This window comes from Ictalurus punctatus, chromosome 7 (assembly GCF_001660625.3).
Source record: "Ictalurus punctatus breed USDA103 chromosome 7, Coco_2.0, whole genome shotgun sequence".
NCBI lineage: Eukaryota > Metazoa > Chordata > Actinopteri > Siluriformes > Ictaluridae > Ictalurus > Ictalurus punctatus.
In genome coordinates, this window is record NC_030422.2 from 26472225 (window position 1) to 26488011 (window position 15787).

The 15787-nt window shown below is 36.6% G+C and overlaps 1 protein-coding gene across 8 annotated transcripts in view; it reads left to right on the forward strand.

Moving 5' to 3' along the window:
• The window catches only part of LOC108261906 (Fc receptor-like protein 5), a 66197-nt gene that overhangs the window by 32646 nt on the left and 17764 nt on the right, over window positions 1-15787 (forward strand). For 5 of the 8 annotated variants that reach the window (XM_053681500.1, XM_053681501.1, XM_053681506.1 and 2 more), the window contains 6 exons: window positions 1287-1556; window positions 2787-3050; window positions 4461-4736; window positions 7598-7870; window positions 13888-14160; window positions 15026-15289. In XM_053681500.1, the coding sequence (XP_053537475.1) occupies window positions 1287-1556; window positions 2787-3050; window positions 4461-4736; window positions 7598-7870; window positions 13888-14160; window positions 15026-15289 (1620 nt within the window). The remainder of the gene's footprint in view (window positions 1-1286; window positions 1557-2786; window positions 3051-4460; window positions 4737-7597; window positions 7871-13887; window positions 14161-15025; window positions 15290-15787) is intronic. The other 3 variants (XM_053681505.1, XM_053681507.1, XM_053681504.1) reach the window with 3 other exon arrangements.

The following is a 15787-nucleotide window of genomic DNA, read 5'->3' on the forward strand; positions in this document are numbered from 1 at the left end:
GGGGAAGAATGGAAAATGGAGCCATGTAGTCAGACACTTTCTGCTTCCTGTAGTGACGCTCGTGCGGTGTTTGCTTTCATTATCACAGACGAAGTGGATTAGATGTAATATTTCTCAGATAAACAGATGTCAGAATTTTTACATGTATTTTGAATTTTACATGTTCTGTATAGGTTCTCTTTAGATTGTTACAAAAAAAAACTCCCTGCAGCATTCTGGGAAGGTTAGTTTTTGTTAACGTGAGGGGAACATTCTGGGTAAGTTAGGATAAGTTGGCCACAAGTGCTGAATATCCAATCATATCCAATCACATCAGCCAATTATCCAATCACATGATTTGTTGAGGAAAAGTCACATGACTTTTTGATGCGCACTGAGGAATTTATTCAGTAAATGTGTGTGTGCAGTCTGGCTGTGCTGTTACACACCTTCAGTATTTGTTAATAATCACAGGACATTATTTTAAAAGCTCACACAGCTGATGTTATTTTTCATTTAGTAGTTAATTTATCATGCTATGCTAACGTAAACAATAAGCTAATATTAAGTGACTTACATTTTAGACTCAATATTGTCTGTTTTTGCTCTACTTCACCAATGAAAATAATTCCAGACAAAGCCACAGCAGGTCCTGCTCCTTTTTTTATCCTAAGATCTTTTGTTCAACCTTTTTTTTTTTTAAATAAGAGATTTCTTATTTATTTTATTTATTTTCACAAGGGAATTGTTTTATTTGTTTATTTATTTATTTATTTACACATGATTTCAAGTTTCAATTACAATAAAGTGTTTGTTTAACAAAAAACTCTTCTGTTTTCATTTCTTTAGTCACTGTAAATAATAATAATAGTAATAATAGTAATAATAACAACAACAACAACAACAATAATAGTAATAATAATAATAATAATAATAATAATAATAATAATAATAATAATAGTGTGAAACGGTGATATTTTCTGAGACGGTTATCGTACCGTTCAAATCTCATACCGCTGCAACCCTACTCTATTCACCCATAAAAATAAATTGACGTAGAGAGAGATTAGAGACCTGCATCATCACACAGCAGTTATTTTCTGACCCTCACTTCAATCTCAGTGAAGCTTTACATTTAATATCCCTATTTTCATTCTCATCATTTTACTAACTGAAAATTGTAAAATAATTTGAAAGTAGTCATAAGATGTTTAGTGACATCACAGAGAGAGTAATACTGTTTTACTGTAGAAGTGATTAGTGTAGTAAAGACTTCAAATCCTGAACTTGTGTTTCATTTCTAACAGAAAAACCTAAACCTGAACTCACATCAAGCCTTAAAGGAGCTGTACTGATAGGAAACTCAGTGACTCTGTACTGTACACTGAAGCCGCCGTCTGATGGATGGAAGTTTTACTGGAGCAAACACACACAGAGCACTGAGACTGAGACTAAAACACACTCCTACACCATCAGATCAGTTAGTGTCTCTGATCGAGGTTATTACTGGTGCAGAGCTGGAAGAAGAAACCGAGTCTACACAGACTACAGTGATGCACTCTGGGTAAATGTTACTGGTGAGTAAGAGACTTTCTGTTAAGTGATTCTGCACAACACTGAACATATAAACAACATGTGAGCAGAGTCACAATATAGCAGCATTTACACAGCTACATACAGAGAACTCTTTCAGCTAAATCATGCTATTAAAGTTAGAGAGAGACAGTGTGAGCACGGCTGAGCAGGGCTGGTGTGAGGTGAGCTGGAAAGCAAATGGAACAACACTAGTTTAGCTTTGGTAGAAAATGTCACCAAAACCTGTAAAACTCTTTTAACAAGCTGCTCAGAGGCTGTAAAAGGAGCTTCATAAAGTTCCTGCTTCAGAAACATCAACAAGCTCGAGTGGAGACCTGCCTGAGTTAAAGGTAGTGCTGGAATATATTGGTGGCCACACAAAATATTGACACTTTGGGCCTGATTTGGACATTTTCAATTAGGGGTGTACTCACTTTTGTTGCCAGCTGTTTAGACATTAATGGCTGTGTGTTGAGTTATTTTGAAGGGACAGCAAATTTACACTGTAAAATTTTACAAAATTAAATTTATACAAGCTGTACACTCACTACTTTACATTGTAGCAAAGTGTCATTTCTTCAGTGTTGTGACATTAACATATATAATCAAATATTTAGAAAAATGTGAGGGGTGTACTCACTTTTGTGAGATACTGTATATACTGTGTGAGATACTGTGTGTGTGTATATATATATATATATATATATATATATATATATATATATATATATATATATAAAGTTATTTATAATTAAGTACACTTGTAAAAAAAAAAGAAAAAAAAAAAAAGAAAGGAATCAAATATCAAATTGTACTCAGTAAATCATTGCTAGCATACCAGTGTACCAGTGTATCTTTTACCTTTAGTTGTTTGTTCCCTTGCTGACACTCAGCGTTCCTAAAGATCTTATGAAAAGATAAACAGGATCGCCAACACACTGTAATTCAGACATGAATAAATAGTGTAGATGTTAATTGTCAGTACAGTGACCTGATTATTTTTAGGGCTGAGTCTGTATTTAAAATTGTGATCTACATTTACTTCATCAGTAGTGATTGTTGTCTGTCAGAGCTTAATCATTTACATGTGAGCAGATATACTGTATCTACACTCTAAATAGTTACTTACATTCTGTATTCAATTTTTAAAGTGTTAATACTTGTTTAAATAATAGTGATGGAAATTAATTAATTTATAGAAACGGTAGTGATTTTGTTTTTGTTTCTTACAGAGAGTCCTAAACCTGTGGTGATTATAAAGCCTGATACACAGGTGTTCATAGGAGAGAGAGTGACTTTCAGGTGTGAAATACAGGGAGGAGACACTGAATGGACATACGACTGGTATAGGAACGATCACACATTTTACACATCCCACACAACACAGGAGATCATCATCCGTGATTATGACAGTGGTAATTACACCTGCAGAGGGAGGAGGAGAAGTGACTCTCAGATCTCAAAGATGAGTGATCCTGTTACACTCACTGTATCAGGTGAGTGTGTGAATGTTATTACTTGTATATGTAAAAGTTATGATTAGTTCCAGATTTTATCCTATGAGGAAAAAATGTGATTTGTAAAGAATCACTACAACTTATTAGCTCTTCTGATTGGTGTGACATTTTTCCTCAGCTATTATTTAAATTGTTAGGAAATAATTGATGTGTGTAAGGAACATGTTCTTCCTCTAATAGTCAAGCTGATGCTTCTGCTACTTTAGTTGAGTGAAGAAGATTTTAAAATAGATACTGATGTGTGCAGTTGGTGGTGCAGGTTGTGTCAACCCAAACTTCCAACAGCAAAACACACTGTACCCCATTTTTCTTTAACATGCGCACACAAGAACTAGAACACATCTCAGTCTAACACAGAGTTTCTGTAACACATCAGCTGTACCAAAGAGCACGACCTTCACTGACTGGAGTAATTCAGCTATAAACATCTGCTTGTTAAAAATGACAAAAACAAGTTTTTTTTGTTGTTGTTTTGTTTTTTAAAAGTGAAATCATACACAAATGTTTATAATTTAATAATTTTCAAGATTTTCAAATGTGTAGGGATCTACGAGTATTTTTAAAGACTTTTATTTTGACACGTTTGCGTTTTCCTTAGTTAACTAGTGCACATGCAGGTGCAGTTGTCACTTGATATGAGAGGAAACTCAGATAAATAAAAAAAAAAACTGAGTACTACGACCACATTGGAGTGTGAGAAACGTATAAAAGTTTAATTTCGAGTCGAGGTCTACTCAAGAGTTACACTGTGTAACTGTGATTCAAACTTTATGTTCTCCAGTACAGCAGGTACTGTGAATAGTGAGTATGGAGATAGTATAATCTCAAAATTAATACATTAATAAAAATCAGATTCAGAAATGCATAAGCTAATTCACAGTCACAAAAAATGTGAATATATTCGTAAACACTAACCCACACATTCATATCCTAATTCATATTCACAAATGCAACACAAAATTCATAAACACACAAGTGTGACTGTAAATTTCTGAATGAAATCTGAGGCTTTACAGTATGGCAAAGCAAGAAGGAGAGAACGTCAAACATCCAGTGATTGATATCTGCTGTGCTGTGGCACCGGAGTCTCCAGACATCTTTCCCCATCATATAGACATTGCACACTGAGTCAGAAGGAAAAGCGCTGAGAAAGTTCAACCAGTTATCTTAAAGTTCACAACGAGGTCAAGCAAAGAGCTTCTATAGAAAAACTCTAAGGGATCAGAGTACCTTCTGTCCAGAAAGTTAAGGTTTGGAGAGGACTTAATGATGAAGGACAAAGACACAAGTGACATAGTGTCATCACAGAGAGAGTAATACTGTTTTACTGTAGAAGTGATTATTGTAGTAAAGACTTCACATCCTGAACTTGTGTTTCATTTCTAACAGAAAAACCTAAACCTCAACTCACATCAAGCCTTAAAGGAGATGTACTGACAGGAAACTCAGTGACTCTGTACTGTACACTGAAGTCGCCGTCTGATGGATGGAAGTTTTACTGGAGCAAACGAAGACAGAGAACTGAGACTGAGACTGACACTGAAACAGACTCCTATAGTAGATCAGTTAGTGTCTATGATGGAGGTCATTACAAGTGCAGAGCTGGAAGAGGAAACCCGGCCTACTACACAGACTACAGTAATGAACTCAGGGTAGACGTTATTGGTGAGTAAGAGACTTTCTGTTAAGTGATTCTGCACGACACTGAACATATAAACAACATGTGAGCAGAGTCACAATATAGTAACATTTACACAGCTACATACAGAGAACTCTTTCAGCTAAATCATGTTATTAAAGTTAGAGAGAGACAGTGTGAGCACGGCTGAGCAGGGCTGGTGTGAGGTGAGCTGGAAAGCAAGTGGAACAACACTAGTTTAGCTTTGGTAGAAAATGTCACCAAAACCTGTAAAACTTTTTTAACAAGCTGCTCAGAGGCTGTAAAAGGGGCTTCATAAAGTCACTGCTTCAGAAACATCAACATGCTCGAGTGGAGACCTGCCTGAGTGTGAATGAGTGAAGAGGACGAGGGTCGAACTTTTATACTGAACCACTGAGTGTAAAGCCCGGTTCACACTGCACAGACAGACGCCTGTGTGTTAGCTCTGTCAGCAGTGGTGGCTCAACGGGTAAGGCGCTGGGTTACTGATCAGAAGGTTCAAGCCCCATCACTGCCAAGCTGCCACTGTTGGGCCCTTGAACAAGGCCCTTGTGCCGTGTCATGGTTGACCCTGCTCACTGACCCCAAATTCCTAACAATCTGGGATATGCAAAAAAAGAATTTCACTATGTTGTAATGTACATGTAGGGCTGCAACTAATTATTTTTTTTATTATCGGTTAGTTGGCCGATTATTTTTTCGTTTATTTAAAATGCAATCCACAAACAGAGTGTTACAAATATAAACTTCAGACTACACAACTGTTTGTCCAATTAAATAAGACTGAAAAAACCCAATACTCAAAGACACACTAGAATATATATTATTCATTTAGGACTGTAAATTAATTCAGTGCGTTTTGTGCATCCATAAAAAGTCATACATACATACATATATATATATATATAATTACTTTTTATGGATGCACAAAAAGCACTGAATTAATTTACAGTCTCAAATTAATAATAAAAACTCCCTTTCTCTGCACCTTATGGTTTTTGTTGCTCACTGCCTTTACGCATATTGTTTTACTTATGATCATAGTGTTTTAATTGGACATTACAGATCTAACTTCCCATCTAGCACTCTCACTGCGAGTGAGGAGCAATACGGCCTCGTTACTCACAGATCACTTCCGTTATAGTAAACAACAGAAATTACACTGCAAGCTTGCAAATACTGCATATAATGAGAATAAACTTCAATTAAACTAAATCCTTTAAGCAACTTGCATCAGTTTCCCCAAGCCCTTGCACACAGTGGAGCATTTTGGATATAAACATAAGTTTGTGCTCGTGCATCAATGTCGTGCTTCAGTGCTACACAAACTCCACTTTATAAAGTTTGATCTTCTTCAGGGTGTTTAATGTAAAATGCCCCCGGCCTTAGAGGACTTGCAGGTCGCACACTTTCTTCCTCAGTCACTTGACAATTACGCCTCCATCTGATGGTGACTGAGGTCATGTTAGGAATAACACGTAACATTGACATAAACAGTAAACTGAAGAAAGTCACTGTCGGTGACTCTGGGTGTCTGCTAAAGCTAGCGGCATCACATTACATACGTACGACATCATACACTGTCGACTAAGAAGCCGTTTATACTTCCGGTTAGTAAAAAACTAATGTGTTCCATTTGAGATGATATTACCTTTCTGAAATGCATACACTAGACCAGTGGTTCTCAACCTTTTGTGAGCTCTGGACCCCTAGAATATTTCGAACTATACACAAGGACCCCCTCACTCCACAAAAATCACAGGCTATATATTTAACAGTCATTTCTATATATGTTACTTTATTTTATTAATATTTAACATGGACATTCAAAATTTAATCAAAACATTTCAAGATTTTATTTTTTAAATGTTATTGTTGGTGTGACATTTAATTTGTCTCTGAATTATCTTTAGTTTATTTCATCCATCAATGTGACACATGAATTTGTCTCCACTCATAGGTTTTTGAAAATTATCATTTCATTTGTAAATAAATTTAAATTAAATCCATCAACGCTCGATCGTCAGCTCAGTTGTACAGTACATCATTTGGGACACAACTTTAGCATTTACTCTCCGACGCGTGTTTTCGGAACAGAAGTAACATAATGAGTAAATGTACCACGGGCAGACCAACTAATCGATAATGAGATTCATTGACAGCGATTTTCTTAATCGATTATTATCGATTTTATCAATTAGTTGTTGCACCTCTATGTATATGTGAGAGATTTTGCGTTTGTCAGCATTAGTTTTCACCGACTGAACATGTTCCGTCGCGTCTGTTGGTGTTTAAAATGCGCTAGAGGATGTAGAATCTGAAAGAATGAGAGAGATTAATACCAAGTGTGTGTGTGTGTGTGTGTGTGTGTGTGGACATGCAGTGATGTGTAAGGATGTGTACATCAGAATTGTTGTTTTCTAGCATTATTTTTTCTTTTTTATGAAATAGACCTGTTAAAACTGTGATTAAATTATACTCAGTCAGTAATCTCTAGCATTATTGTGTATCTTTTACCTTTAGTTTCTTGTTCCCTTGCTGTCACTCAGTGTTCCTAAAGATGAATATTCAGGAAAACAGGACAGAAAACACACTGTAACTCAGACATGAATCAGTAGTGAAAAAGATCTAAATGATCAGAACAGTAACTTGATTAATTTTAGGTTTGAGTCAGTTTTCCTAACTGTGATCTACATTTACTTCATTAGTAGTGATTGTTAAAATGACTCAGTCCACCTCTGACAGAACTTAATCATTTACATGTGAGCAGATATACTGTATTCCATTTTAAAATCTTACTACTCATTTAAATAATGCTCTCGGGAATTAATTCATACATTTAAAAATGTTGTTGTTTTTTTCACAGTGAGGCCTAAACCTGTGGTGATTATAAAGCCTGATACACAGGTGTACAGTGGAGAGAAAGTGACTCTCAGATGTAACATACAGGGAGGAGGAGACACTCAGTGGACATACAGCTTTTATAAGAATGATATAGAGTACCGTCACCACACAACACAGGACTTAATCACCAGCTCAGTTACAGACTCTGACAGTGGTAAATACACCTGCAGAAGGTCGAATAGCAGTTACTATCAGATCTCAGAGATCAGTGATGCTGTTACACTCACTGTATCAGGTGAGTGTGTGAATTTATGTTATTACTTTTTGTTATAATATGCTATTACTTTTGTTTTTATTATATGAAAGTATATTAATAATTCCAGCTTTCAGATTTGTTCCAGATTATTTTTAGTGAGCTACACTGTAACTGAGTCTCATTACAACAACTTTACAGCTTCCTTCTGTCGGTTTGCTCTTAATTTTCACTTTTCTATCTTAAAGACTAATTCATGTGATTACTGCTCAAGACAGGAATCATCATTATTACTCAGTCTGACTGGTGGAACGTAGGGCTGCACGATTATGGCCAAAATGATAATCACGATTATTTTTGATCAATATTGAGATCACAATTATTTATCACGATTATTGATTGATTTTAGGGACAACATATTTTTATTGCACTTTCACATTTAAATAAACAGACTGCTGCTTTCACCTCCATGTTGTGCTACATTCCTGCTAATGTACAAATCTTTGCATCAAATTAGACTAGTGTTTAAAGTACATCATCTCATAGAAGCAAAATATAAATCAAATTGTACCCAAAATATAGGAAAAGTGAAAATAAAAATGCCATCAACCAAATGAAAATATGCAATCAAATATAATGATATGCAACCAAATGAAAACAATTCATGCGTATGCAGAAAAGGCAATAGCAGTGTTTTACAGGACGAGAGATGCAGCCAAATCACCCAATAGTGTGGTGACGCAGGGACGACGTCATTTCATACCAGCAGTATGAATGATGATAAATAAAACAGAAATGAGGTGTGAAAGTGTTTTACTTAAGCATGTAATTAAAAATAGAAGTTGAAAACACTATGACAAGCAACTGCAATGTTTGTCTATTAGACTTAACATTTCATGTTTATCACAGAGTAAATATAAATTTATTAGTGTCACAACCTTCAGTCTGAAAAGTGTTGAGATTTGAATATCCATCCATCCAGGTCACTTGAATGGGTTTAATCCAAACAACTCAAAAACATGTAGCCTTATGAATAAAGCTCAGTGGCAGCTCAGTGGGTCAGACAGTGAACTACCGATCAGAAGATTGTGGGACGTCTGCCAAATGCCATAAATGTAAATGAATAACATCAACTGGCATCTAACGTGTATTGTGAATGGAAAGTTCAAGAATAAAATCTCTATAGCTCCAATTAATAGCCAGAGTATTATTGTACACATGGAAATAATGAGTATAATATTTGAAATAAATAAATGTCTGCTGAGGGGGTTTGTTTAGTATATTGTACAGTTAAAGGGTTCACTTTCTGCAAAACATTTGAGAACCTCTGCTTTAACTATTGAGCATCTGGTAATAATCTACTGGTAATAAATGTTTTGCAGTATGTTGTACAGATTGACACAGTGTTGTCACTAATATCACCAAGGCGACAACCTTCAGTAAGGGAAAAACATTCATTATCTTATATTCCTATACTGTAGAACCCCGTGCCATCATACAGCACACATTAACGTATAATCCTATACTGTAGAAGCCCGTACCCTCATACAGCATACAATAATGTATACCGTAATTTTCGGACTATTGAGCGAACCTGAATATAACCCGCACTCACTAACTTTAAAAAGAAAAAGAAAAATTGTACGTATATAGGCCGCACTTGTCTATAAGCAGCAGGTGTCCACGTTGTAACATGAGATATTTACACAGAAAGATGTTCCACAGAAAAAAAAAATATATATATATATATATATATATATATATATATATATATATATATATATATATATATATATATATATATATAATATTAACTTTTAATTAAATACGTTTTAAATGTTTTTTTTCCGAACAGTGCCTGTAACACGGTTGGTTAAAATAAAAAATACAGTTGCCTACCAGGAAAAGTCATTGATCGCTATCTTCATCTTCCTCCTGCGCACTAAAACCACTAAAGTCGTCTTCTTCAGTGTCGGAAGTGAACAGCCTCAGAATGACCGGTACTTCATCACACTTCCTCAGTCTCTCTTTCGTTGTCGCTCTCGATGTCACTTACGTCTCGGGGTAAATTCGGCCTTGAGCTTGTGCTGTCCTCTTCATCACGCAGCAGTCCAGCCTTTCCAAACCCGCTGGTGATGGTAGATCACTGGACACTGCTCCACGCTGTTAGGATCCACTGGCAGACTGGAGCAAAAGCTGCTCTTCGCATGCGGCCAGTTTTGGTAAATGATTTCTCGCCGCTAGTCATCCAAGCCTCCCACTCAACTCGGAGTGCCACTTTAACTTGAAAGCTGCATCGTATGCATTTCTTCGTGTGTTTTCCATGATGAGGGGGTGTGCATGAAGCGCAAAGTGACCGATCTGAAGAATTTAGTGCGAGTGCGTTTGATTTCATTCGAACAGTTTCATTGGTCCACTGTGACCTGTTCGGTCATTTCATTGGTCCGATGTGACGAGGCTAAATGTTTTGGCGGCATGAAGCTCGTTAGCCCGTAAAAATCCATAAATTAGCCGCATCACTGTTTAAACCGCAGTGTTCAAAGTGTGTGAAAAAAGTAGTGGTTTATAGTCCGGAAATTACGGTAATCCTGTACCGTAGAAGCCCGTACCTCTTTCAGCTAGTCTTTACATGCTTTGTGATTGTTTTAAGTATAAATCAACTGGACATAAATACACAATTGCGTATTGCATTACACAATTTATTTACTGATTAATAAAATACATGTTAAAATGTGTACTTTAGTGGTGGTGTAAGGAATGCAAAGGCTCAAGGGTCCATCATCTCCATGACCATCTCCAATGGGGGAGAAAGATAGAAACAGTGGCAAGAAATAGTATGTGAACCTTTTGGAATTTTATGGTTTTCTGAATAAATTTGTCATAAAATGTGATCCGATCTTCATCTAAGTCAAGGGTATTGACAAATATAATGTGGCTAAAAGAATAACACAAAATAAAATCTGATCCCTCATGTCTTTATTGAACACACTCATTCAACATTCAAAATGGCAGTGGAAAAAGTAAGTGAACACTTAGAATTAATAACTGGTTGACCCCCCGGCAGCAATACCCTCAACCAGGCACTTCCTGTTGCTGTGGATCAGACCTGCACATCCTTCAGGAGGAATTTTAGCCCATTCTTCCTGCAGAACTGCTTTAGCTCGGTCATATTCTTTGGACGTCTCATGTGTATGTCTCTCTTCAAGTCATTCCAGAGCATCTCTATTGGGTTGAGGTCTGGGATCTGACTTGGTCCCTCCAAAAGGTGGATTTTGTTTTTCTGAGGCCATTCTGTGGTGCACTTGTTCTAGTGTTTTGGGTCGTTGTCCTGTTGCATCACCCAACTTCTACACAGTTTCAGCAGACGTACAGACATTCTCATATTATCCTGAAGAATTGTCTGATATACTTGGGAATTCATCTTCCCCTCAGTGATTGTAAGCTGGCCAGGCCCTGATGCAGCAAAGCAGGCCCAAATCATGATGTTTCCTCAAACATACTGTACAGTTGGGATGATGTTTTCATGATGATATGCCGCGCCCTTTCTACACCAGTGCTGTGTGGTTTTTCCAAATAGTTCAATCTTTGTTTCATCAGTCCACAAAACATTTTGCCAATAGCATTGTGGAGTGTCAGTGTGCTCTTTTGCAAACTTCAGGCGTGCAGCAATGTTCTTTTTACTAAGCAGTGGCTTCCTTCGTGGTGTCCTGCCGTAGATACCCTGCTTGTTCAATGTTCTACATATTGTAGACTCGTGAACAGAGATGTTAGCCAGTTCCAATGATGCCTTCAAATCTTTGGCTGTCAATCAGGGTTGTTTCTTTACCTAATTGATGAGTCTTTGTTGTGCTGTTGGTGTCATTTTGACTTTGCTCCCAATTCCTGGTAGAGTAGCAACAGTCCCAAAGTGTCTCCATTTGTAGAATGTTTGCCTAACTGTAGAATGGTGAATTTCTAAAGTCTTTGAAATCACTTTGTGACCCTTGCCAGCTTTATGTAAATCAACTATTCTTGATCGTAGATCCTCTGAAAGCTTTTTTTGGCGAGGCATGGCTCACATAAGCATGTGCTTCTTGTGCAGAGCAAACTCCAAAAATTTGAGGGGTTTTTATCAGTCAAAGTAGCTGTAGTCCACACCTCCAAACTCATTTTCTTAACGAGATTCCAGATGTGCAAAAAAAAAAAAAAAAGCTTTATTGAGGTCATTAACTCAAGGGTTCACATACTTTTTCCATAAGCATTATGAGGTTTTTTTTAGTTGTTCTCAATAAAGACATGAAAGATCAGAATTTATTTTGTGTTACCCTTGACTTAGATGAAGATCGGATCACATTTTATGACAAATTTATGCAGAAAACCATGAAATTCCAAAAGGTTCACATACTTTTTCTTGCCACTGTATGTGATTTTATTATGAGTGTCTGATATAAAGACTTTTTTGTCTTGAATATACAGTATGAAGCACAGGTAGTTTATACAGTATAGTTATATAGTTTTATAAAATGTAAATTCCCAGGATTACAGTAATGTGGTATACAATTACTGACTGCTACCAATATGTATCCCTCCACAATTTGTCCCTTTCTACTCCATCCATTAATGGACACATAATGTTAATCAAGAAACACGCGTCAGTGTCACTGTCCTCTAACTAAGATCTGCTCAGTGGTGTTCCTGAAAAGAGATGTGATCCCTGAAGGTTTCACTCGCCTTCTAATCAGGATGTAAAGCCAGTTTAGAAATCAGGTGATACACAGGGAGTTGATCATTTACATACAGCTCACTGTGAGGAGGAAAACACTCAAATATGTACATATGAGCACATTTATAAAGACCTTATAAACCCCGATTATGTACTATTAAAACATTGAGAAAGCATATAGTTAACTATTCTGAATGTAGAAAACTAGCTATGATAATACCACTGGCATTGTATTAACAATAATAAGCCACAATAAATTAAATACAACTAAATAAACTATTTTATTCTGCTACATGTGTCTTTAGATATAGGTACCAATAACATGATCACAAATAGCTAAGGGCTAATTCTCACTATCGGAGTGTCTAATGGAGTAAATGAGATATTGCTTTTAATGACTTCCGTTTACACTCTGCAGAAGTAAAGTGACAGTGACACTAATGTCCTTTGAGATGTTAGTTAAAGTGTTGAATAGGTATTTACAATCGAAGCTTAAGTGGATGAGGACGATAAAAACACACTGTCTATACACCTGCCATTAGGAGATGTAGCAAAAAGAAATGGTTATGGTTGAATTTGAAACAAACCAACTCAGTTGTTGGAGAGCTCTGACGTAGATCAGAGATGATTGACAGGATGGGGCACTTCAGGGGCCAATCAGATTTCAGCTGGGGCCGACCAGTGTTCATCTGGCCCCACCCCTGGATGTGCCAGTGCTTGAAGGAAATATCAATTATGTAAATTGATCTAAAAATAACAATAAGAGGATGTTCTGTGTAGGTTCTCTTTAGGTTGTTACGAAAAACCTCAATATTCTGGGAAGGTTAGTTTTAGTTTACAAAAAAAAGATCCTACAGAAAATGTTCCTAGAATATTATTTGGTTAAAAAAAAAAACGGGAACCATATGCTAACGTGAGGGGAACGTTCTGTATTCTCTGGGTATAAGTTGGCCGAAAGCGCAGAATATCCAATCTAATCTCAACTAATCACATCCAATCACATCAGCCAATTATCCAGTCACATGATTTGTTGGGGAAAATGAATTTATTCAGTAAATGTGTTTCCATCCTAGATCATATAGACATTGTACACTGAGTCGGAAGGAAAAGTGCTGAGAAAGTTCAACCAGTTATCTTAAAGTTCACAACGAGGTCAACCAAAGAGCTTCTATAGAAAAACTCTAAGGGATCAGAGTACCTTCTGTCCAGAAAGTTAAGGTTTGGAGAGAACTTAATGACGAAGGACAAAGACACAAGTGACGTACTGTCATCACAGAGAGAGTAATACTATTTCACTGTAGAAGTGATTAGTGTAGTAAAGACTTCACATTCTGAACTTGTGTTTCATTTCTAACAGAAAAACCTAAACCTCAACTCACATCAGATCTTAAAGGAGATGTACTGACAGGAAACTCAGTGACTCTGTCCTGTACACTGAAGCTGCCGTCTGATGGATGGAAGTTTTACTGGAGCAATCACACACAGAGCCCTGAGAGTGAGACTGAAACAGATACCTACAACATCAGCTCAGTTAGTGTCTATGATGGAGGTCAGTACTGGTGCAGAGCTGGAAGAGGAAACCCAGTCTACTACACACACTACAGTGATGCACTCTGGGTAAATGTTACTGGTGAGTAAGAGACTTTCTGTTAAGTGATTCTGCACAACACTGAACATATAAACAACATGTGAGCAGAGTCACAATATAGCAGCATTTACACAGCTACATACAGAGAACTCTTTCAGCTAAATCATGTTATTAAAGTTAGAGAGAGACAGTGTGAGCACGGCTGAGCAGGGCTTGAGTAATGAGTGAAGAGGACGCGGGTCGAACTTTTATACTGAACCACTGAGTGTAAGAGGCTGTAGAATGTGACAGAATGAGAGAGATTAGAGACTGAGTGTGTATGAGGAGTTATGAGCTGATAACAACAGGTGTGTGTGTGTCTGTCTGTGTGTGTGTGTGTCTGTGTGTATGGTGATGAGTAAGGATGTGTATGGCAGAGTTATTGTTTTCTATCACTATGTGTAGTATATATGTATATTTATTTTTCTTTATGTACAGAAGGTAAAAATAAATTGTACTCAGTAAATCATTGCTACCATACCAGTGTATCTTTTACCTTTAGTTTCTTGTTACCTTGCTGACACTCAGCGTTCCTAAAGATCTTATGAAAAGATAAACAGGATGGCCAACACACTGTAATTCAGACATGAATAAATAGTGTAGATGTTAATTGTCAGTACAGTGACCTGATTATTTTTAGGGCTGAGTCTGTATTTAAAATTGTGATCTACATTTACTTCATCAGTAGTGATTGTTGTCTGTCAGAGCTTAATTATTTACATGTGAGCAGATATACTGTATCTACACTCTGAATAGTTACCTACATTCTGTATTAAATTTTTAAAAGTTTTAATACTTGTTTAAATAATAGTGATGGAAATTAATTCATTTATAGAAACAGTAGTGATTTTGTTTTTGTTTTTTATAGAGAGTCCTAAACCTGTGGTGATTATAAAGCCTGATACACAGGTGTTCAGAGGAGAGAGAGTGACTTTCAGGTGTGAAATACAGGGAGGAAACACTGAGTGGACATACGACTGGTATAGGAACGATAACACATTCAACCCATCCCACACAACACAGGAGATCAGCATCAGTGATTATGACAGTGGTAAATACACCTGCAGAGGGAGGAGGAGAAGTGACTCTCAGATCTCAAAGACGAGTGATCCTGTTACTCTCACTGTATCAGGTGAGTCTGTGTGTGTGTGTGTGTGTGTGTGTGTGTGTGTGTGTGTGTGTGTGTGTGTGTGTTTGTGTGTTTGTGTGTTTGTGTGTGTGTGTGTGTGTGTGTGTGTGTGTGTGTGTGTGTGTGTGTGTATGCTATTACTTATATATGTAAAAGTTATCACTAGTTTCAGATTTTGTTCCAGATTTTATCATATGAATAACACAGTCTCATTATAATGATTTTAAAGCTCCTTTTTCTGTTTACTTTTGATTTTCACTTTCCTATTTTAAAGTAACTGATTCATTTGATTTGTAAAGAATCACTACAACTTATTAGCTATTCTGATTGGTGTGATATTTATCCTCAGTTGTTATTTAAATTGTTAGAAAATAATTGATATTTAAGAGAAACACATTCTTCTTCACCTAATAGTCAAGCTGATTCTACTGCCAAAGTTTCACCAGCTGTGCTTTTACAGTAAAGAGTTCAATGATTTAATGACATTAAAAAATACACTAA